This window comes from Diabrotica virgifera, chromosome 6 (assembly GCF_917563875.1).
Source record: "Diabrotica virgifera virgifera chromosome 6, PGI_DIABVI_V3a".
NCBI classification, from domain to species: domain Eukaryota; kingdom Metazoa; phylum Arthropoda; class Insecta; order Coleoptera; family Chrysomelidae; genus Diabrotica; species Diabrotica virgifera.
In genome coordinates, this window is record NC_065448.1 from 241,181,723 (window position 1) to 241,205,385 (window position 23,663).

Genomic DNA, 23,663 nt, shown 5'->3' on the forward strand with positions numbered 1-23,663 from the left:
AAAAAATAAGTAACATTTATTCTAAACTTTTTTCTAGAATTGTTGACAGATGGCGCTATAATCGGAAAATGCGATTTATTTGCGCCATCTATCAACGATTCTAAAAATGTTTGGAATATATGTGACTTATTTTTCATAAGGATTCTAAATCTGCAAAAATAAAGGGGGCTCCTTTTTAAGATTTTAAAGTAAAAACTTGGTTAGTCTACTCACCAAAGTTGAAGGCAGGGCTTTGCAAGCATTGTATTCTTTTCAAACCGGTTTTAAAGAGAGGCGCATTTGGATCTTTTATAATAAAAGCTCATCAAGACTACAAACATTTTCACGAAGATGCCCGATCACATGAAAAGAGTAGTTGGCATCTAGAATCTACAAGCATAAGACCAACAGTTTGTGTGATTCGATCGAAATGAAAAAGAAAAACATTATTGAGCAATTGGATAGTGGGATTAAGAACTTGTGAATATCAATAGGAAAAAACTTAAATCGCGTCTTTAATTTTCTGTGGTACCCATGACATTTCCATTTAAAAACTTGGTCTAGTATTTAAATGTATGAATAATTTCTCACAATAGGGTTCAAAGTAGGTTTTTTAGGTGGTTTAAACTACAGTAGATGACTCCCTCTATAACGCTGAAACTGAAATGGTGGACTAATTATCTCGTTATAAGCGGATCTCGTTATATCAACAATAAAATTGAAATGTTTTGATGCCTCTTACGTAGTTTATTAGGTGTCGATGGTCAACGCACGAATCAGAATTGGCAACACCACGTCCAAGGAATTCCTCATTGACACCGGGCTTAGACAAGGAGATCCTCTCGCCTCCCTGCTGTTTAACTTCGCACTGGAACATGCAGTAATAAAAGCTCAGCCACAACTGACAAACGGATTTGCCGCCCAAGGATCAAAAATACTATTGCCCTTTGCGGATGACGTGGCCACAATTACACAATCCACCAGAGATGCAAAAGAAGTTTTCACCCTATTCGAGAACGGAGCCAAGGAAGTTGGTCTTAAGGTCAACGAGTACAAGACCAAGTACATGGTGGTTACGAAGAACCCAAGACCAAGGGTTAGACAAGACGTAACAATTAATGAATACAACTTTGAAGTCGTCAAAGAATTTAAGTACCTGGGAGCGATCATAATATCTGAAAATAAATATGAAAAGGACGTGGCAGCCAGGATCATTGCAGGAAACAGGGTATATTACACTATTAATGACCCTTCTTAAATTAAAAATACTCTCAATACCAGCAAAAATAAGAGTATATAAGACAATAATTCGTCCCACAATAACGTATGGAAGCGAAACATGGACTCTGAACCAGCGGGAAACGACAAAATTACTGGTACTAGAAAGAAAGATACTGCGGACTATCTATGGGCCTTGCAGAGAGGAGACTATAGGAGAATGGAGAAGAAGACACAATGATGAACTCCAGACAATATATGGAGATGAAAACATAGTACGCTACATTAAAGCAAACCGAATACGATGGGCGGGTCACGTGCTAAGACCGAGTGACGAAAGACTTCTGAACGCCACATTCTGGGAAAGGCCCGATGGCAAAAGGTCAGTTGGTCGACCAAGAAAGAGATGGAAAGACGCAGTAGCCAGTGACCTACGCAAAATGGGAGTACATCAATGAAAAATAGCTGGTCAGGACCGACAACAATGGAGGGAAATAGTAAACGCGGCCAAGACTCACATAGAGTTGTAGAGCCAAATGATGATGATGATGATGATGATGAGATGATGATGATGATGGTCAACCTGAACAGTGAACAATGAGACTTCGCCGTCATAAATTGTAAATTTCCTATAATATTCAATATCGGTCGATAAACAGGCAGAAGTTTATTACAGGCGGCCGAGTTTATTACAGCACTAGCCTCGATAATAAGACAGATGTTGGGCATTTCTATGTACAGACAGTTGGGACATTTATTTATTTATGACCATTACAACGCTAAAAACAGGTAAAGACACGTATTTTTCGATTTCAATTTTCCTCGTTATAACCAAATATGCCTCGTTATAGAGCGTTATAGTTCAATAGGAATTTCATGGGACACCTAATGTACCTCGTTTTAAGCGAAACCTCGTTATATCCGTGTTCGTTATAGAGAGAGTCTACTGTATATATTGTCATCCAAAATATACAAAATGTAATGTGCAACATCTTCACGTTTGGCCCCCCCCTAAAAATTTTTATATGGGCGCCCTTGACTTGAAACTCTCGAAAAAACAGTTGATGTTTCTAGATTTTGGCAAATTTTTGATCTTTTTTGACAATTAATGTTAACAATTCCCTGTAATTGCCTCGGTTGTCAAAGTCGTCGCCCTCAAAATGACCACGAAACGATAATTCTTGTTTGGCCAAAAAACATACGGTATCTATTATAAGTAAAGTCCGGATTATAGCATTTTGATTCTTTTGCTTTTTTGCTTATATGTAATTAGGATTTTTAGTAAAAATGCTTATTTTAAAGATATGTTGCTTATCTTTGTTTATTTTATTTCTTATGATAAACTATAGTGAAATTTTATGTTACTTTCTGTCTTAAGCAAAATTCTATGAAGTATACAGCCCTATAAAACTCTAATAATTCAATAAACCATAAGAATTTTAATCCTTTAGGCTTAGGAGATAAACAAGAAAATCCATCGTTATACCTGTCATGTAATAAACTAATATTTGTCTGCAGACAGCCCAAATTTATTATATTGTTGTAAAATAGTACCAATACATTTGTTTAAATTTAAATACGCACCAATCACACCTGCAGATGTTGAAAGAACTTTTTCTACGTATAAATATATGTATACAGATAGAAGACATAGCTTTTTACAAGATAATTTTGAAAAAAATATTATTGTTAGTTGTTTTTTGCTAATGGCCATGAATTAAAAATATATTAATATGTTAATTATTCTTCAATTTTTTTTATTATATTATAGCTTAACATTTCGATAATTTTTTATTTATTGTTAATAGTACGATAATTAAAAATAAATGTAATATAGTGTATATCATTATATCCATGTTTACTTACACGTTTTTTTCTTGAACCTTGCTTATTTCATAAAAACTTTGCTTATTTTTGCGACATTTTTTGCTTTATAAATGCTTATTTTGATCTTTCTGTCATGCTTATAATCCGGACTTTAATTATAAGTGTGCTAAGGATATACCTATCTATTTTTTAACAAGCTCATTATGTTTAGCAATATTTGCTTTAAAAGCTTGGTTAAGAGAACTTTCGATTCTTGTTTTGCCAAACTGAATCAAATTGTGTACCCATCTTACGTGGAGGTAACGGAGAAATTTCATGTCTCCTTTTTCAAACTATAAAACTATTTAAATCGTCAATCTGGTCATTTTTCTGTAGAAACCTGAAGACATGGCCAACGATACAGTCTATTTTTCTTGCAACCACATAACCAAGGATTTTCACTGTACCAACTAAATTTAAAATATCGTACTACTTTGTTTGATTCCATTTTTAAATTGTTTAAAATAAGTCTTTCGTTTTCAATAATCTCATTTTTTTTTCTTCAAAATTATACAAGGAGAATTACTTTTCAAGTAGTTGATCGATTACGAAGCGACAATTATCCATGGTTAACTGCACGCACACTTTTTATAGGTACTGTAACCAAATTTAAATCTGGTAACAGGGCTACTGATATACACAGCGCACTTAGGCCGTCGCTCATTCTAAATGTTCAGGCACTAGCCGATCCCGAGCGACAGCGAGGATATAAACATTGTAACCACAAATGAGACTGGTAACAGAGTATAATAAAGTGCAACTGAGTCACATAAACTCGCCAATATTTTCGTGTGTCTACGAGTAGATGGCTATTTAGCGAATTACGTACTAGTAACACATAATGTAATATATTTGTATTGGTAAAAATATTGGTAAATGGAATTATTTATCGTCATAAAATATTTATTTGCAAGATTTTTAAATGTTACCAATGGCAACAGTGGTTACATTGACGCTTCGCCAGTGGTGGTGAAAGCTGTTTTAGTCCATTGTTTATTTCGAATGTCTCCAAGTATTGTTGTCCAATTCTCACCTTACCATGTAAAAACGACAAGAAGGTGGGAGAGATGGATATTAGCGCCGGTCTGAACCAATAAAGAAAATTCAGCATTTAATCGTTTCATTTAAATGATAAAGGGTTTTGTTGTTACATTTAAATACAATAATTTCAAGTGTTAAAATATTTTAATTTGAACTTAGACAATAGACAATAAGTACTTAGATATTAATTTATCAAGGTGACAAACAAAAATTTAAGTAGAGGTAAAGAAGTATAGAATTTGTTTTGTATTAACATTTTTCTAATGATGTACCTACCTAATTTATAAAATATATTATACTGACTGGCGTAATAATAGACTTGGGAAGGTCGAGGCTCTTTCATAGGGCTGTAGCACCATTGATGATGATGAAACATTATATTTATTATTTATTCCTTATACGTTTCTTTAGATTTTTTCGGTAACATATTCTCAGTCGCTTTTTTGGCTTTTTTAACTATTTCTTCAGAAATATCGAATTTCTCTTGCATTCTGACTTTTTTTTGACAATGTCACATAGAAAAACTTTTGTTTACGTTAATAAGAAATTGCTAACCAACATCACTTTCCTAGCAACGGTACTAAATACCTGCTGAGATACAATATTACTTCTAATTAATATAAAATAATATTAAAACTTTAATTGATGCAATGAACCGGTATGCTATAAAGTTTTTTATGCGCCACGTGCATTATTAGCTGTTTATACCCTAGGGCGACATATAAACTCTCGGGCCAGAGGCCCTCGAATTTATAAACTTGTCACCCTTAGGGTATAAACATCTATGTAATGCCCTTGATACATAAATAACTAATAAAATGTATTTAAAATAAAATGGATATTTTTAACCCAGACTTCCCTATTTTTCATTATTAAAAACGTAATCCATTTTATTCAAAAAACTTCTTTCTATAATTTTCATTTTGTTATGCCTATTTTGTAAAATAGATTTATTTAATATTGATTTTTTAATTTTAACCGACATATTGTGGGTCCGCCACTTGTAATGTTACTTTAATGTAAAAGTTGCTTTTGACGAGGTAAAAATTCAAAAAATTGACTACTAAATAGATATGTAAGGGTGGAAACCAGTGGCGGCTCGTGATTTTTACAGTAGGGGAGACTATACCTTACTGTAAAATATCTAGACAAATTTGAACTAGCAAAACAATGCGCCAAAAAATGCAATTCAGGGCCATTTCATAATGTCATCATAATTCATAATTTCATAATATCATATCATTTTAAAAATAGTTAGTCGAATTGTAAAAATTTAGTACCAAAGTTTGTGTCGTTTATTTGTTAACAATTCCATCTTTGTAAGTAGATGTACATATCAAAATAAATACAAATTTGAAGTTTTGCAGTCCATACAGGTTAAAGGTTCACATTTTTTAAGATACTCAACTGAATTTTTTTAATTCTAAACGCCGACTACTGCGAATCCAAAAACACGATAAATTACCGATATTTTGCTTTGCGTTACAAATTTCATAACAAAATTCACACTTTTAGTTTTTTCATTATTTTTAGTCAGGACCCTAGAATTCATTGTCCCGGGATGCACGCAACGGAGTCGAAAAGTTAGTTAGCGTGCGTTGGTAAATCTCCGGGCAGCGTGTGATGGCACCGTAGATGCCACTCTTAGGAGAACGGGTCTCCTTAAACGCCTGCTGCGCTGTGCGGAGCATTGGCAACGGAGGCTGGCCGGCCTCTTGGCTCAGTTCATGCATCTCGGGATAACCCAGGGTCCTGCCTACAATAATAATAAAAAACTGAGACGCAATCATGCGTTCTAATGCTAATGATCCGTGCGTATGGATATTTAGGAATAATAAGATAATATGGTATTTACACGTTGTATAATAGTGAGAGTGCTTGTTGTTTTTCGTGATTCAAGATAAACAAAACAGTGTAGCGTGTGTAAAAAACTTATGTGAAACCTATGCCTCCCTTGCCTCCTCTGACGAGCCGCCACTGGTTTAAATTATTCAAATTTAATGGCCGCAGCTGTACATAAAATAAAAATCAGATATCAGATAATATACTCGTATTTTATTTTAATCTAATAACGTTCTAATAAGTACAATCATCTTGGTCTGTATCGATTATTTGCTCACGATCAATATTGTTGTCGTCAAGAACTTGGATAATCGCATCTATCTCATCTCGTGTTGGAACTGGAGTTCTTGTTGTAAGGAAAAGACTCTCTGCAACAGAAAATGAAATGATTATTTTTTATATTAATAGTCTAGGCGCCAAATAGAGGTCACCGTGTCCAAAAGAGACAAAAAAAAATGTTTCACATAAAAATTGTTCCTTAATAAATAACGAAGAAAAAAGCGTTTACTAAACTAAAATCCAAAAATTAGAACTCAAGTTATTGGAAAATTAGTGCACAATGCAAATTGCAAATTGCAAAGTAAGTATTTTTCGAAGCTTTATCGATTGTAACTCGGCTTTTACTAATGAAAATGAGCCTTAGAAGTTCTCACTTTAAAGCTTAATTAATAGGCTTCCAAACAAACTTTACTAAATTACTTTTTCTTCATTTGTTTTAAAGTTATACCCGTTTGAAGTTATAATTTTCTTAAAAAAATGATGCATTCATTTGTTGATAAGGGTTTCAAGCAAATTTGAGCTCTAAACATTTATTATTTAATTAACAATAATGATAGAAGAGCCCAAAAGGAACATTTTGAGCTAACGAAAATGTTCGTAGGTTTATTTTTGGTCAAGATATCGATATTTTAATCGCGCGCTCTGAGGAGCAAGATTGGGGCCCTGATTCTAATTCAAATTTCGACTCAAAACAAGTCGCAATCAATATGGCGACGCTGAAATGTGACTGTGCGAGCCTTGTGGATTTTAGTTGAACTAACGAAATATTGTCACAAAATAGCGATTTATCGAAATTAATTGCGACTCCAAAAAAAGTGGTTGATAATAGTTTCGAGTCGAAATTATTGTGACACGGACATGAATGAATGGCCGAAAGCGAGGTTAGGTTTAGTTTAGGAGATGTGTTTTGTTTGTTTCTTGCAAGGAAAACTAAAGCAAAAGGTATTAATATGGCTGGGTTTTATGGAAATTTGCTGGTTTTGGAGGAATTAGATAGAATAGTATTAAATGAGAAATATACCTAATAATTGAGAATGTTCACAACGTGAATTATCAAGTCAATGAAAAATGTAAGGTAATAGTCTGGGAAAATTAGTATAAAACAAAGAAAATTATGTACCAGCTGTTTTATTGCTGAACATGCTGGAATCAAATATTAAGATTTCATTTAGTAATATAGCTATGCAAAGTCCGCAGAAAGTGTGCTATTTGGTTTATAAACAAATTAGCGCTCCGAATTCTTTTTTCAATTATTGCATATTTTCAATCATATCATAGATATTTTTTTTCGATTTCCTTCGGCGGAAACTTTCCTCGGAAAATTCGGGTTTTCCAAACAAAATCGTTAATTTTCAACTAAAATTTTAGGGAAGTAATTATTTATCAATGATTAAATAACTTAGTGACATAAATATTTTGTTATGAGTGTCTTGAAGATATGAAAATTTGTATGTACAAAGGGGACCGGAATAAAAAGGTAATGGTTCAAAGTTTGAAATCCTGTTGTTTATAACGCTGTCGCAAATGCCGGTCAAAGGGCCTAGCCGGGTAATATGATGAAAAGTGCCCCCAACTCGATTCGAATTCCATATAGGTCACCGTTTAGCATATATAGTGAAACTAACTTTCTGAAATTTTTAGCCCGCTAGGTGGTCATGTGACCCACCTAGAGCCTAATTAGGCTTTTTAAGTTTTTATTTTTTATCTCAGCCGCATCGAGAACTAGCGAACAACTTTATATAAAAAAGTTGCAAGCTTTAAAAAGTTATGTCCAAAAATTTTTTTTTTAATTTTTGGCTGGAAATTTCAATTTTAGAACGATTTTAAAATTTTAAAAGAGTATAAAAAAATAACTAAGACATTCGCTTTCACGAAAAAAATATATAACGTGTATTTTTGCATAATATTTCACCCTGAATTTTTTCAAATTTTTAAAATTGGTGAAACGCACCTTTAAAAATAAATAACCGCATTTTTTCGGTTTTTTTTTTCGCTTTTTGATACAATATTATACATATTTTTCAAAAAAGGTAATACCGTCACTAGAATAGGTAAAAAACCGAAAAATAATTGGGGTTTGCTCAATAAAATTTTTTTGTAATTCCATCCATTTTCAATATACAGGGCGTTGAAGAAAACAAAATTTTACACATTTTTTACGATTTTGCCGAAACTACTGGCAACATTGTAATAAAACTTGGCGAGTTTTAAGAGGTAGTTGTTCATTTTTTGACGAACAATTAAGAATTTTATATTTATCATTGGCGCGTATACGGGTAATAGTCTGAACTTTTTAAAGAAAAAAGATAGTACGCCACTGACATTTCAAATTAACAATCCTTTTTGAATTCCTCGTTTAATTTGACAAAAAATCTATATACCTATTTTTTCATACAACGCGCCATTTTTATTTAAAAAATAAAACATCTTAACCCTTACAAAGTATTCGAACTTCTATTAGTAGTTTCTACATCTACATAATATATGTACGTAAACTCGTACGTCCATTATAAAAACTAATTCGAATACTTTGGAAGCGTTAAGATATTTTATTTTTTGCATCAAAACGGCGCCTCGTATAAAAAAAATAATATTATAGTTTTTTTATCGCAAATTGAATGGGGAATTTAAAAATGATTGTTAATTTGACATATGTCAGTGGCGTACTATCCTTTTTTCTTTGAAAACTTCAGACCATTACCCCTAAGCGCGCCAATGATGAATATCAAATCCTTAAGTGTATGTCAAAAAATGCACAATAACTACCTCTTAAAACCCGCCAAGTTTTATTACAATGTTTCCAGTAGTTTCGGCAAAATCGTAAAAAATGTGTAAAATTTTGTTTTCTTCAACGCCCTGTATCTTGAAAATGGATGGTGTTACAAAAAATTTTTATTAAGCAAACCCCAATTCTTTTTAATTTTTTTACCTGCTCCAGTGACGATGTTACCTTTTTTGAAAAATATGTATAGAATTGTATCAAAAAACGAAAAAAAAAACCGAAAAAATGCGGTTTTTTATTTTTGAAGGTGCGTTTCACCAATTTTAAAAATTTGAAAAAATTCAGGGTGAAATATTATGCAAAAATACACGTTATATATTTTTTTCGTGAAAACGAATGTCTTAGTTATTTTTTTATACTCATTTAAAATTTTAAAATCGTTTTACAATTTAAATTTCCTGCCAAAAATCAAAAAAAAATTTTCCTCGCACAGATCTTTTTAAATCTTACAAATTTTTTTATTTAAAGTTTTTCGCTAGTTAAAGCCTAATTAGGCTCTAGGTGGGTCACATGACCACCTAGGGGGCCAAAAATTTCAGAAAGTTAGTTTCTCTATATATGCTAAACGGTGACCTATACGGAATTCGAATCGAGTTGGGGGCACTTTTCATCATCTTAGTCGGCTAGGCCCTTTGACCCCTTATACCTGGAACCACTCAATTCGATTTTTTTTCTTCGAAGAAGAAGCCGTGCCCTTTTCAATAGCGTTAACTTAATTTAATTTATTTTGATATTTTCCGAGGGGTTCTATTTGTTTATAAGCAAAAAATTGTTTCTTTATAACATTCCTGAGACCGCTCAAATAGTCCAGTTTCAATTCTGTAAAGTACGTTGAATAGGTATAGTGCTTTTTTATACGAAAATCATAGTTATTCTGGTGTATAATAATCTTTCTGGTTATTATTTCGACCGAAATTTTTTAATTAACCTTTTAATTATTGGTAAATTATTGGTTAGATTGTCGCCGGCCTCCTGATATATAATCCACTATAAAAAATCTTTCATTTCATCAATTTATTTAATTATTGATAAATAATTACTTCCCTAAAATTTTAATTGAGAATTGCAGATTTTTTTGGGAAAACTCGGATTTTCCGAGTAAAATTTTTTTTGAAGGAAATTGGAAAAAATATAACTTTGCGCAGAACTAAATTACGGTGAATTTTTATTTGAGTAATTTTGGTTTAAAGGAAAAATCTTAGGAGTTACAGAGCACTAATTAAAAAAAGAAGATTTAGGGGTGCTAATTTGTTTATAAATAAAATAATACACTTTCTGCGGACTTGTCTTACCCCATATAACTAATGTAGGGAATCTTAAGATTCGATTTTAGCAATGAAATAGCTGGTAAATAACTTTTCTTAAAAATAGCATTTTTTCGATAATTTTCTCAGACTATCAACAAATGTTAGCCAATAAATCCAATAAACCGGAGCGCCAACCGAAATTTTGAGCAGTGTCAAAATGATAACGTTAATATCCCCAGTTGTAACTAATATCGAAATGAATAAGAATCGCTATAAATTGCGACCATCATGGCGGTGCCGAAATTTTATTGCGACCTCGAAATAAATTAGAATCATGCCTCGGCTCACAGCGTAAAGGTTTAAGCGTTAACTTCTCCATGCATTATAGCAACAACTCAACAATTACATTACACTATAGGGCTTTTCATCGATTGTCATTTCTTTTTAGCTTCTGTCATGTGTCACATAATATAAATGTATCTACGTCATACGACTTTGGTTTGTATCAATGGTATATACCAATAACGTATGACGCAGATATATTAATATTATGTGACAAATGACAGAAGCTCGAAACAAATGACTGTGAATGAAAAGCCCTTTTGAGAAACAATGACTTTTTTGTTACAAATAGACAGAATTGACAGTAGTATGTTATATTTGTAGACATTGACAGACATTTTAAGAATAGGGAAGGCATCCTGAGCAAAATAGTGTAACACGAGAGCAGTCGATCGGTGTCTTTACCGTGATATTACTTGACTGTGAGCCGATCTTGAGCCTCAGAGCGTGCTATTAAATGATCGATATCTTGACCAAAAATAAACCTACAAACACTTTCCTAAGCTCAAAATATTCCTTTTGAGTTATTCTATTATTAATGTTAACTAATATACAGTCGTAAAAATGAAAGAATACCCATGAACGATCACATCAATCACTTATTTTGTATTTGCTGTATTTTTCTATAACAAACGTTTGTTATTTATAGAAAAAGACAGCAAATCCAAAATAAGTGATTCATGTGATCGTTTATGGATATTCTTTCATTTTTTCGACTGTATAAATGTTTATTGCTCAAATTTACTAAAAACCCTTATAAACAAATTAATGTACAATTTTTTTAAGAAAATTCTAGTTTCAAATGAGTATCTATAACTTTAAAACAAATGAAGATAAAGTAATTTGAGAAACTTTGTTTGGAAGTCTATTAATTAATCTTTAAAATGAGATATTGAAAAGCTCATTTACATGCGTTGTAGCCGTGTTACGATAGATAAAGCGTCGAAAAATACTTACTTGACTGTGAGCCGATCTTGCGCCTCATAGCGCGGCATTAAAATATCGATATCTTGGCCAAAAATAAACTTATGAACATTTTCGTAAGCTCAAATTGTTCCTTTTGAGTTCTTCTATCATTATTGCTAATTAAAGTATAAATGTTTATAGCTCAACTTTGCTTGAAACCCTTATAAACAAATTAATGTACAATTTTTTAAAGAAAATTATAACTTCAAACAGGTATAACTTTAAAACAAATGAAATATAACGAAACTTTTATAAAGTCATTTTTTAATAATATTGTGGCGTATTTCCCATTATAAATAGTTAAAACAAATGAAGATAAAATAATTTAACAAATTTTGTTTGCCTATTAATGAAGCTTTAAAATGAGTCTTTCTTATTTGCTTGTGTAGAAGCCGAGTTATGATCGATAAAGCTTTGAAAAATACTTAATCTGCGATTTGCAATTTGCATTGTGCACTAATTTTACAATATCTTAAGTTTTAATTGTTGGATTTAAGTTTAGTAAACGTTTTTTCTTCGTTTTTTTATTAAGGAACAAATTTTATTTGAAACATTTTTTTATCTCTTTTAGTTCATGAGCCAGAGCCTTTTTTGACCACTCGGATCGAAATCCACCCTCGAAATTCGTAATTAGCAGGCAAATATCCAAAAGAAACCGTTGAGTTTGTTCATCAGATTGAAAAGCCTTATAGATCTGTAGTTTTCTAATTCATGAGGGTTTCCTTTTTTGTACAATAGAATTACTTCAGGATTGTGCCATTTGTCGGGTATATTACTATTCAAAAGGCACATTTAAAAAGGTTTTTTATTTTCTAAAGAAGACAAGTGCCTCCGATTTTGATTGCATCAGTAACTACACAATCTTCGCCTGGAGATTTGTTATTCTTAGCTTTTCTTATGGCTAGTTTTCTTTCGACTATTGTGATTTCCGGTAGTAGTTCTGATCCTTGGTTGACAATGCCCTTTTTCCTTGTTAATATTTCTGGTACTTGATCTTCTTTGCTATTTACTCTGTGTTGGTTTGTGTACAGCAATTTGTAAAAGTCTTCAACTATTTTAAGGGTGTCCTCTCTGTTGGTTGTAAGATGACCATTTCTATCTTTCATCTTTATTATCTGCTTTGTCCCCATTCTTAGTCTTCTTCTGAATACTTTCATACTTCTATTGTTCTCAATGGTATGTTTGATTTGTTCTTAGTTGTATTTTTCCGTTAAAAAAATGCCACCTAGATATTTAAATCCTTTAAAAACTTCGAAGTTATGATCGTTTATAGTAATATTTTGCCTTATTCGCCGTCGTTCTTGTTTTGAGACGACCAAGTATTTTGTTTTGCCTTAACAAGATATTCTTATTGAAGATATTCTTAACTTCTAATGTTGATTGTGCCACAGCATTTACGCCGTCGGCAAAGGGAGTACGATTTTTGCGAGTACGAATATATACATTATTACAGTCGAACCCGCTTATTAGAGTACCGGTTATAGAAATATCCCGGTTTAAGGAATAGAAATTTGAAGTCCCGAAACGTTTATATTTACTCCTTAATAAATTTATCCGCTGATAGGAATACGTTTTAGTTAATTAATATCGCTTAATCGAATATTATTCAAGTGGACGAACAACTTTTTATTCATATTTTCCAAAAAAATTAAAATTATGTCTGGGTTATTATATTTTTCAGATAATAAATACTTTATTACCAATACTTTATTACGCACCAGTTGGACCCTTTTACGAAATACAACAGGCCATAAAATACCTACTTGTACTTGTCTCACAAAACTTGTAAAAATTTCTATTGCGACCTACCTCGTTGCAGTTATAAATTTTATTGGTTAATGGCTTATTGACTTCGATAATACAATGGCAAACAAGAATAGAAATGGTCCCTTTTATTGATAACCGCCCTGTTCATAAACCCGACATGAGTTTGAATATTTTAACAATCCGTTTTTAAAGGACGAATATTTTTAAGAGTTGTTTCTTTTGACGATAATTTATCGGTTTTCGAAGATACTGAAGATTTAGAACAAAACAATGATGAGGCAAAAGATAAAGATTTTTTCGATTTTGTGGATATTCCATCCAATTTGGCAAGTCCTAACCGTTTGTAATATTATAAGAAGATTTCTGGAGGGCCAATTCAATGTAATTTTTTCTAATTTGTATAACTTAAAGATTTTTCAAAAAAAATGAGAAGTAATTTTGGCGTATGCATTTTAAATAAGATACTATATACATGTTTACATATTGCACACATTTCATGCTTATTAATGGATTTATGCACAGAAAATGTAATTTGGTTTTTTAATAAAATAAGTTACACTGCTGTATCATGGACATAAAAGGACCTAAAACCATATAAATATAATGTAAATGTAGGCACATACATAGTATGTACTATTATTATGTAGGTCTATTCAGTAGGTACACTTATTTATACCAGCCATCAATGATCGGGTATTAGAATATCCCGGTTATAGGAATATTTTTGCTTGGCACGAAGGCTATTCCAATAAGCGGGTTCGATTGTATATACATTATAGGTAATATTAAAAACGGTACATACCTAGAAAAACACCATTACGTTCAAAACAGACGAAACCTACAGAATAATTTTCATAGTCTGTACCAAGAACATAGAAAGGTACAGTTACGTCTGAAAATAAGTTAAAAAGTTAGAAATCGTATTAAAACAACAATTTATCGAATAAAAATAAAAATGAATAATTTTCATTTCGTTGCAACACGAAGCCAAAACCTTCCTATATTTCAGTTCGCTTAGAGAGCGCTATTCTGACCGGTTTTAAAACTCGTTAGTTTTTCATCAGAATATGCATATGTAGCTACCTCTAAACCTTCTCTAAAAAAAGTAAACAAAACATAAAAAGATAAGAAAAAATCATATTAATAGAAAAATATAGGAAAAAACAGACAAAAAAGACCAAAAAATGAATAAATAAATAAATAAAAAAATAATTATGAGCATAATAAAAAAATATAATAATAAATAAATATTTCAAAAAAAAAACAAGAGAAAAAAATTTTTTTGTTATAAGAATCAAAGGAAAATTATGATTAGGCTCATGCCTGTTTTACTTCGATTTTCCATTTTCGAATAACCATTTTCATTTCGTTGCAACACGAAGCCAAAGCTGCGTTATATTCCTGTTCTCTTAAAGAGCAGTACAAGCACTCTTACCGAACTTAAAATGGTTATTCATTTTTATTTGTATTAGTATTACTCATTTGTATTAGTATGTAGGGTCCATTTTTCGTTGGAATTTTTCCGCGCTGGACAGGTGGGATGTGAATTGCAAATCATAGAATTCCCTCATCTTCATTTGCTCCAGCATCGAAGTGTAACCAGACCAGCACGGCGGTGTAACCAGGATAATGGTCCAATATTATTTCATATTTTAATAAATTGAAAACTTTTACTTGTATTTGTCGAATACTTGAAACTCGAATCTTCTACTAACCTGGATTTAAGAAATGTACTAGAAATCGACCTTCCCCAGTTGTTGAACCTTGTTGTACTTCTCCTTCTAGAACGTGTGTCTCATTTGTCCTAAAATATAAATAATAATTCTAGAAATGCATTTTGTACCAAAAAAATATTTATTTGGCAGTTTTTTAACAAACTTATTAAAATATAATATTAGTGCAGTCATTGAAGGTTTTCACCTCCATCGTTGAACCTCCATCGATTTTCATGAAAATTGGTAAGTAATTAGAGGATACCTCAAGGAACAAAGGTGACATGATGCCAACTTGCGCTTTTACCCTGGGGGTGGATGCCGCCCCTTCTCGGGGGTGAAAATTATCTTATTAAAAATAATACCATAAGTCAATAGAGGGACAAATTATAAGCAAAATTTGTTATATAAAGTTATTAAAATAAATCAACACTTTTTAAGTTATTAAAGACCAAAGATTTTATTTTGTCGTAAAAAATGCATGTTTTAAATCGGTTTTTCACGTATAAATCAAAAACTATAAGCTTTTAGAAAAAAGTTATAATTACTGAAATTGAAGGTAATAAACAGTTGAATACATTCCTTACATAAAGAACTAAACTAATTTTAGTTCAAAATGAGTTATTGGCAATAGAATGTGTATTTTTTTCGACGAGTACTCAAATCTAAGTATTCAAACTTAAATAACGGGAAAACGATGCAATATATAAAATATTCCTGCTAAACATTTGCTAAAGTACTTCGGAATACCTATCAAATGAGCTTCAGAACAAGGTAATAACGTCAAAATTAAGCAAGTTATAATGAAAATAAAAGAACCGTTTCGAATTTTTTAGGAAAAAGTGAAAAATAAAACATACGCCATTTCCACAAAAATTAAAATTTATAGTAATCCTTACAAGAACTTCTTTATATCAGCATATGTAATGTGTTCTATAATTTTGACCGGTTTAGAATGCATATTCTTGAAAAAATATATAATTTAAAAAAATCATAATTTTTAAAATTATTGTAATTCTCATATTCTTTTATAGTATGGTATAGTTAGACCCAAACCCAGACATCCAAAGTGAAACTTATCCTCCAACACCAAATTGTTCTATATGGTCCACATAATTTTCAGAAAAAAGTCACACCATTTTGAGCGTCGGGTTTGGGGGGGAGATGGGGGAGAAGTCTGCAAATTCGTAGTTTTTTTACGTTTTTCGTCAATATTTCTAAAACTAAGCGGTTTAGCATGAACAACCTTCTACACAAAATTGTTCTACATTAAATTTGAAATAAAAAAGGCCCTATGCATAACCCTTCTAAAATGAACGGTTCCAAAGTTACGGAGGTAGTATAGTATAATTGGTCCAAAAAAAGGCCTAACCCAGACATCCAAAGTAAAAGTTTTCCTTCAACACCAAATTGTTCTATATGGTCCACATATTGTTGAGTAAAAAGTCACACCATTTTGAGCGTCCGGTTTGGGGGGGGGGAGAGATGGAGGAGAAGTCGTTAAATTAGTAGTTTCTTTTAAGTTTTTCGTCAATATTTCTAAAAATATGCTTTAGCGTAAGGAATGTTCTATAGAAAAATGTTCTACATAAAATTTGAAACAAAAAAGGTTCTATACATAATTGTTACAAAATCGACGGTTCCAGAGTTACGGAGGGTGAAAAGTGGAGGTTTTCGATACTTTTTATATTTACCGATTTCTCCCCCCTCTTCCCCCCAAACCTGACGCTCAAAATGGTGTGACGTTTTTCTGAACATTATGTGGATCATATAGAACAATTTGGTGTTGGAGGATAACTTTCACTTTGGATGTCCTGGTTTTTGGTATAGTTATATCCTAAATATTGCCCAAAAAATATAAAAAGTATCGAAAACCTCGACTTTTCACCCTCCGTAACTGTGGAACCGTTGATTTTATAACAATTATGTATAGAACATTTTTTGTTTTATATTTCTTGCAAAATATTCTTGTATATAACATTGTTTACGCTAAAGCATAGTTTTAGAAATATTGACGAAAAACGTAAAAAAAACTACTAATTTACCGGCTTCTCTCCCATCTCCCTCCCAAACCGGATGCTCAAACTGGTGTAACTTTTTACTGAACAATATGTGGACCATATAGAACATTTTGGTGTTGGAGGAAAACTTTTACTTTGGATGTTTGGGTTAGGCCTTTTTTTGGACCAGTTATACTATACTACCTCCGTAACTTTGGAACCATTCATTTTAGAAAGATTATGCATAGGAACTTTTTTATTTCAAATTTAATGTAGAACAATTTTGTATAAAAGGTTGTTCATGCTAAACCGCATAGTTTTAGAAATATTGTCGAAAAACTTAAAAAACTACGAATTTGCCGATTTCTCCCCCCTCTCCCCCCAAACCCGACGCTCAAAATGGTGTGACTTTTTTCTGGACATTGTGTGGACCATATAGAACAATTTGGTGTTGAAGGATAACTTTCACTTTGGATGTCTGGGTTATGCCATCTTTTGGATCAACTATACTATACTGTTAATAATAACTCCAAAAATACTCAATAATACGTAAAAAATTATATGTAACCAAATTTTAGTTTTTACTGTGCCAAATATTTTATCTGTTTTACTATTTCTATAGGGTAAAAAATAACCAAGATAGAAACGTTTAAATCTTAAATTTTGCTGTGAGAACCATGCAACCGGGGTTATTTAACCTTTTATTTTTAAAAAAGTAAGGGGTTTAAAAGATTAGGTTTAACGTGCTTAAATAGCACTTGAATTAGCTTTCAAACAGTTTTTTGTATGTACCTGATATTATAATCACGAACGGAGTTATTAAAAAAAAAATAACATTTTTTGGAAAAATTTTTATAAGATAAATTTTGAAAAAAAATTTGGAGCATAAATTTTAACGCTATCAACATGTTCGGGGGCTCATTTAATAGATATTTTTAAGTATTTTGACAAATATTTAATAAGTTTATGTTATAAAATGCATCAATTTCCCGTTATTTCAGCTTGAACACTTAGAGTTCTTTACTCGCCGAAAAAAATATACATTCAATTACCTATAACTCACTTTTAGTTAACAATAAAAGGTTTTTTAGTAAGGTGTCTATTTAATTTTTTTATTAGTTTCAATTATGATAATTATAACTTTTTTGTAAAAACTTACACTTTTTGAGTTATTGATGAAAAATTGGTTAAAAACATGCATTTTTCTCTAGAAAAATTAAAATCTTTGATTTTTAATAACTCAAAAAGTTTTGATTTATTTTAATAACTTTATATAACAAATTTTGCTTGAAATTTGTGCCTCTATCGAATCATGGGGTTAGTTTTAATAAAATATTTTTCACCCCCGAGAGGGGGTGGCATCCACCCCAGGGTAAAAGCGCAAGTTGGCACCATGTCACCTTTATTCCTTGAGATATCCTCTAACCATTCACCAATTTTCATGCAAATCGATGAAGGTTCAACGAAATCGGAGGTAATAGCTTATATCCACCTTCAGTGACTCCACTATATCGTCGATCGGATAGCCTAGCGGAACGACAGGTGGCTCGCACATTACTTGCGAGTTTTTGTGGCCCAGTGAAAGCAAAACAAAAAGGCTAAGGCAGCAGTTTAAAATTCATAAGAATCTGAGCCTTAGATTGGAATATGCGGGTTTCTGAGTATGACTACAATTCACAAAAGTTGGCCGAAAAATATTCTGTAAAACCTAAAATTATCAAAGGATATAAAAAAATAATAGTGGGTTGAATAATTCTTTAAAAAAGCTTAACATCAATCTGTTTTTTCCTTAGTATAGTTTTGTTTTATATTAGGATATTAAGGTAGTTTTAGTAGTTTCCGTTTATGTACCTATATAATTATATATTTGCTTTTATTAACAAAATAAACAAAGTTACAATTATCTTTTATATTTTTGTGAACTACAAAAAGTGGAAATACCGGCCACTTTTCTATATCGGCCAATAGTTCCTTCATTTTTAGTGACCGTTACTGACAGGATATACTGTATTGATCAATGATCAATTTTTAAAATTCTTATTTTTTTATTTAAGTTGGAGTTGTACGTTATTTTATGTGTTCATGGCTCATAAATAAATATGTTTAGAGAGTCAGAGATAATTATTACTCTCTTACCTTTTTTCGGGTTCTGTATTCAAATGTACTCTAAATAAGTACCCAAGAAATTCGGGTAATTGTACTTTGAGTATTGTACTCTGAGTACTTTTTTTGAGCAATGTATTCGGTACACTGTACTCGTTCCTCAAATTTGAAAAGTGCCCGGTACTCTGTACTCGAGTACAATTTATCAGTACCCGGCCCAACTCTGCCTATGGGGTAGCAGTAGCAGTACGGCAAGGATAAGGGCTTATAGACTAATAGGCCTTGGGCCCGCATATACAATTATTATTTATGACCACACCGTTGAAACTTTTTGTACTTGATATTTTTGTGGAGTCGGACAAATTTTGAGCATGGCGCATTATGGTAGTGGGGCGTTTGTCTGTCAAGCGGTGACGAAGTTGTCAATTTTATGCAAGAAAAAAATTTATTACCACATTGGTCATTATATTTTAATCAATGGATTTTATCATATAAACAACGAAAACAATTTTGTCGGACAAAAATATTGGGGCATATGACGCGTCGGACACGCTAAATCTGTCAAATTTATGAAAATAATAAATTTATTACCACATGGATAATTTTAACGGTATCTACCATAAAACATTTTTACAATAATGTGGTAACCTTGTCGGACAATTTTCACGGGGCATATGCGCAGTCGGACGCGCCGAACATGTCAATTTCCTGAAATTTTTTTATTTACAACCATTTTTCCGACAACATTAGTAGGTTATAAGTAATTATATTCTTAATCAAAAAATCAAAGTGTCGGACAAAAATATTGGGGCAACTCGACAGTCGGACAAAAAATTTAATTTTTATTAGTAAAGTATACTTTCAAATTATGCTGGGTTCGTGCATCCCTTATCTTTACAACCATTTTTCCGACAAAAGTAGTAGGTTACAAGTAATTATATTCTTAAACAAAAAATGTAATTGTCTGACAAAAATGTTGGGGCAAACGAACAGAAAACTTAATTCTTTTAGGCTATCGACGAGGAGGTATTATCAAAAAAAAAAATTTAAAACAGTGTTTCTCGGTTATTTTTGAATCGATTTAGCTGAAAATTGGTACACACACTAAGTAAAGCATTTAAAAGGGTATGACGTAGATCGGAACCCAAAATTTTCTTAAAAATTTTCCGTCAAGAGGGAAAATTTTAGAAAAATTGTGATCTGATAATTTGTGTACATACTCCTTGAACAACGACAAACATCGTTCTGTATTTTTTCTCGAATTAAAAAAAAAATTCAGCACATGTATCAGGTTATCAGTAGTTATATTCCAAATCAAAAAATCTAAGTGCCCGACATAAATAGTAGGGCACATCCAAAGTCGGACAAAAAATTTAATTTTTATTAATAAACTATACTTTCAAACTATTCTGGGTTCGTGCATCCCTTATCTTTACAACCATTTTTCCGACAAAAGTAGTATACAAGTAATTATACTCTTAAACAAAAAATGTAATTGTCTGACAAAAATGTTGGGGCAAACGAACAGGAAACTTAATTCTTTTAGGCTATGGACGAGGAGGTATTATCCAAAACTATTTTAAAACAGTTTTTCTCGGTTATTTTTGAATCGATTTAGCTGAATATTGGTACATACACTAAGTAAAACATTTAAAAGGGTATGACGTAGAGCTGTACCCAAAATTTTCCCAAAAAAATTTCGGACAAGAGGGAAAATTTTAGAAAAATTGTGATCTGATATTTGCGTACATACTTCTTGAACAACGACAAACATCGTTCTGTAGTTTTTTTTCCAATTAAAAAAAATTTCCGACACAAGTATCAGGTTATAAGTAGTTATATTCTAAATCAAAAAATCTAAGTGTCCGACAAAAATATTGGGTCAAATCCAAAGTGGACAAAAAATTTAATTTTTATTAATAAACTGCCTTTTAAAAAATACTGGGTTCGTGCAACCCTTACCTGTAAAACCATTTTCCGACAACATTAGTAGGTTATAAGCAATTATATTCTTAATCAAAAAATCAAAGTGTCGGACAAAAATATTGGGACAACTCGACAGTCGGACAAAAAATTTAATTTTTATTAGTAAAGTATACTTTCAAATTATGCTGGGTTCGTGCATCCCTTATCTTTACAACCATTTTTCTGACAAAAGTAGTAGGTTACAAGTAATTATATTCTTAAACAAAAAATGTAATTGTCTGACAAAAATGTTGGGGCAAACGAACAGAAAACTTAATTCATTTAGGCTATCGACCAGGAGGTATTATCAAAAAAAAAATTTAAAACAGTGTTTCTCGGTTACTTTTGAATCGATTTAGCTGAAAATTGGTACACACGCTAAGTAAAGCATTTAAAAGGGTATGACGTAGATCGGAACCCAAAATTTTCTTAAAAAATTTTCCGGCAAGAGGGAAAATTTTAGAAAAATTGTGATCTGATAATTTGTGTACATACTCCTTGAACAACGACAAATATCGTTCTGTATTTTTTTCTCGGATTAAAAAAAAAATTTTCAGCACATGTATCAGGTTATAAGTAGTTATATTCCAAATCAAAAAATCTAAGTGTCCGACAAAAATATTGGGGCAAATCCAAAGTCAGACAAAAAATTTAATTTTTATTGATAAACTATACTTTTAAATTATGCTGGGTTCGTGTATCCCTTATCTTTACAACCATTTTTCCGACAAAGGTAGAAGGATACAAGTAATTATACTCTTAAACAAAAAATGTAATTGTCTGACAAAAATGTTGGGGCAAACGAACAGGAAACTTAATTCTTTTAGGCTATGGACCAGGAGGTATTATCCAAAACTATTTTAAAACAGTTTTTCTCGGTTATTTTTGAATCGATTTAGCTGAATATTGGTACACACACTAAGTAAAACATTTAAAAGGGTATGACGTAGAGCTGTACCCAAAATTTTCCCAAAAAAATTTCGGACAAGAGGGAAAATTTTAGAAAAATTGTGATCTGATATTTGCGTACATACTTCTTGAACAACGACAAACATCGTTCTGTAGTTTTTTTTCCAATTAAAAAAAATTTCCGACACAAGTATCAGGTTATAAGTAGTTATATTCTAAATCAAAAAATCTAAGTGTCCGACAAAAATATTGGGTCAAATCCAAAGTGGACAAAAAATTTAATTTTTATTAATAAACTGCCTTTTAAAAAATACTGGGTTCGTGCAACCCTTACCTGTAAAACCATTTTCCGACAACATTAGTAGGTTATAAGCAATTATATTCTTAATCAAAAAATCAAAGTGTCGGACAAAAATATTGGGACAACTCGACAGTCGGACAAAAAATTTAATTTTTATTAGTAAAGTATACTTTCAAATTATGCTGGGTTTGTGCATCCCTTATCTTTACAACCATTTTTCCGACAAAGTAGTAGGTTACAAGTAATTATATTCTTAAACAAAAAATGTAATTGTCTGATAAAAATGTTGGGGCAAACGAACAGAAAACTTAATTCTTTTAGGCTATCGACGAGGAGGTATTATCAAAAAAAAAATTTAAAAGGGTGTTTCTCGGTTACTTTTGAATCGATTTAGCTGAAAATTGGTACACACGCTAAGTAAAGCATTTAAAAGGGTATGACGTAGATCGGAACCCAAAATTTTCTTAAAAAATTTTCCGACAACAGGGAAAATTTTAGAAAAATTGTGATCTGATAATTTGTGTACATACTCCTTGAACAACGACAAACATCGTTCTGTATTTTTTCTCGGATTAAAAAAAAAATTTTCAGCACATGTATCAGGTTATAAGTAGTTATATTCCAAATCAAAAAATCTAAGTGTCCGACAAAAATATTGGGGCAAATCCAAAGTCAGACAAAAAATTTCATTTTTATTGATAAACTATACTTTTAAATTATGCTGGGTTCGTGTATCCCTTATCTTCACAACCATTTTTCCGGCAAAGGTAGTAAGTTACAAGTAATTATATTCTTAAGCAAAAAATGTAATTGTTTGACAAAAATCTTGGGGCAAACGAACAGAAAACTTAATTCATTTAGGCTATCGACGAGAAAGTATTATCAAAAAATGTTAAAAGAGTTTTCTCGGTTATTTTTGAATCGATTTAGCTCAAAATTGGTACACACACTAAGTAAAATATTTAAAAGGGTATGACGTAGAGCTGTACCCAAAATTTTCTTAAAAAATTTTCCGACAAGTGGGAAAATTTTAGAAAAATTGTGATCTGATATTTGCTTACATACTCCTTGAACAACGACAAACATCGTTCTGTAGTTTTTTTTTCCAATTAAAAAAAATTTCCGACACAAGTATCAGGTTATAAGTAGTTATATTCTAAATCAAAAAATCTAAGTGTCCGACAAAAATATTGGGTCAAATCCAAAATCGGACAAAAAATTTAATTTTTATTAATAAACTGTCTTTTAAAAAATACTGGGTTCGTGCAACCCTTACCTTTAAAACCATTTTTCCGACAACATTAGTAGGTTATAAGTAATTATATTCTTAATCAAAAAATCAGA

At 31.5% G+C, this 23,663-nt stretch overlaps 1 protein-coding gene across 1 annotated transcript in view; it reads right to left on the reverse strand.

Annotated features, from left to right (window-relative positions):
- Window positions 1-6,139: 6,139 nt before the first annotated feature.
- The window catches only part of LOC126887432 (apolipoprotein D-like), a 36,263-nt gene continuing 18,739 nt past the window's right edge, over window positions 6,140-23,663 (reverse strand). Inside the window, exons 3-5 of the mRNA XM_050654963.1 lie at window positions 15,045-15,133; window positions 14,132-14,221; window positions 6,140-6,314 (exon numbers count right to left, since the gene is read on the reverse strand). Coding sequence (XP_050510920.1) covers window positions 6,181-6,314; window positions 14,132-14,221; window positions 15,045-15,133 — 313 coding nt within the window. The 3' untranslated portion in view covers window positions 6,140-6,180. The remainder of the gene's footprint in view (window positions 6,315-14,131; window positions 14,222-15,044; window positions 15,134-23,663) is intronic.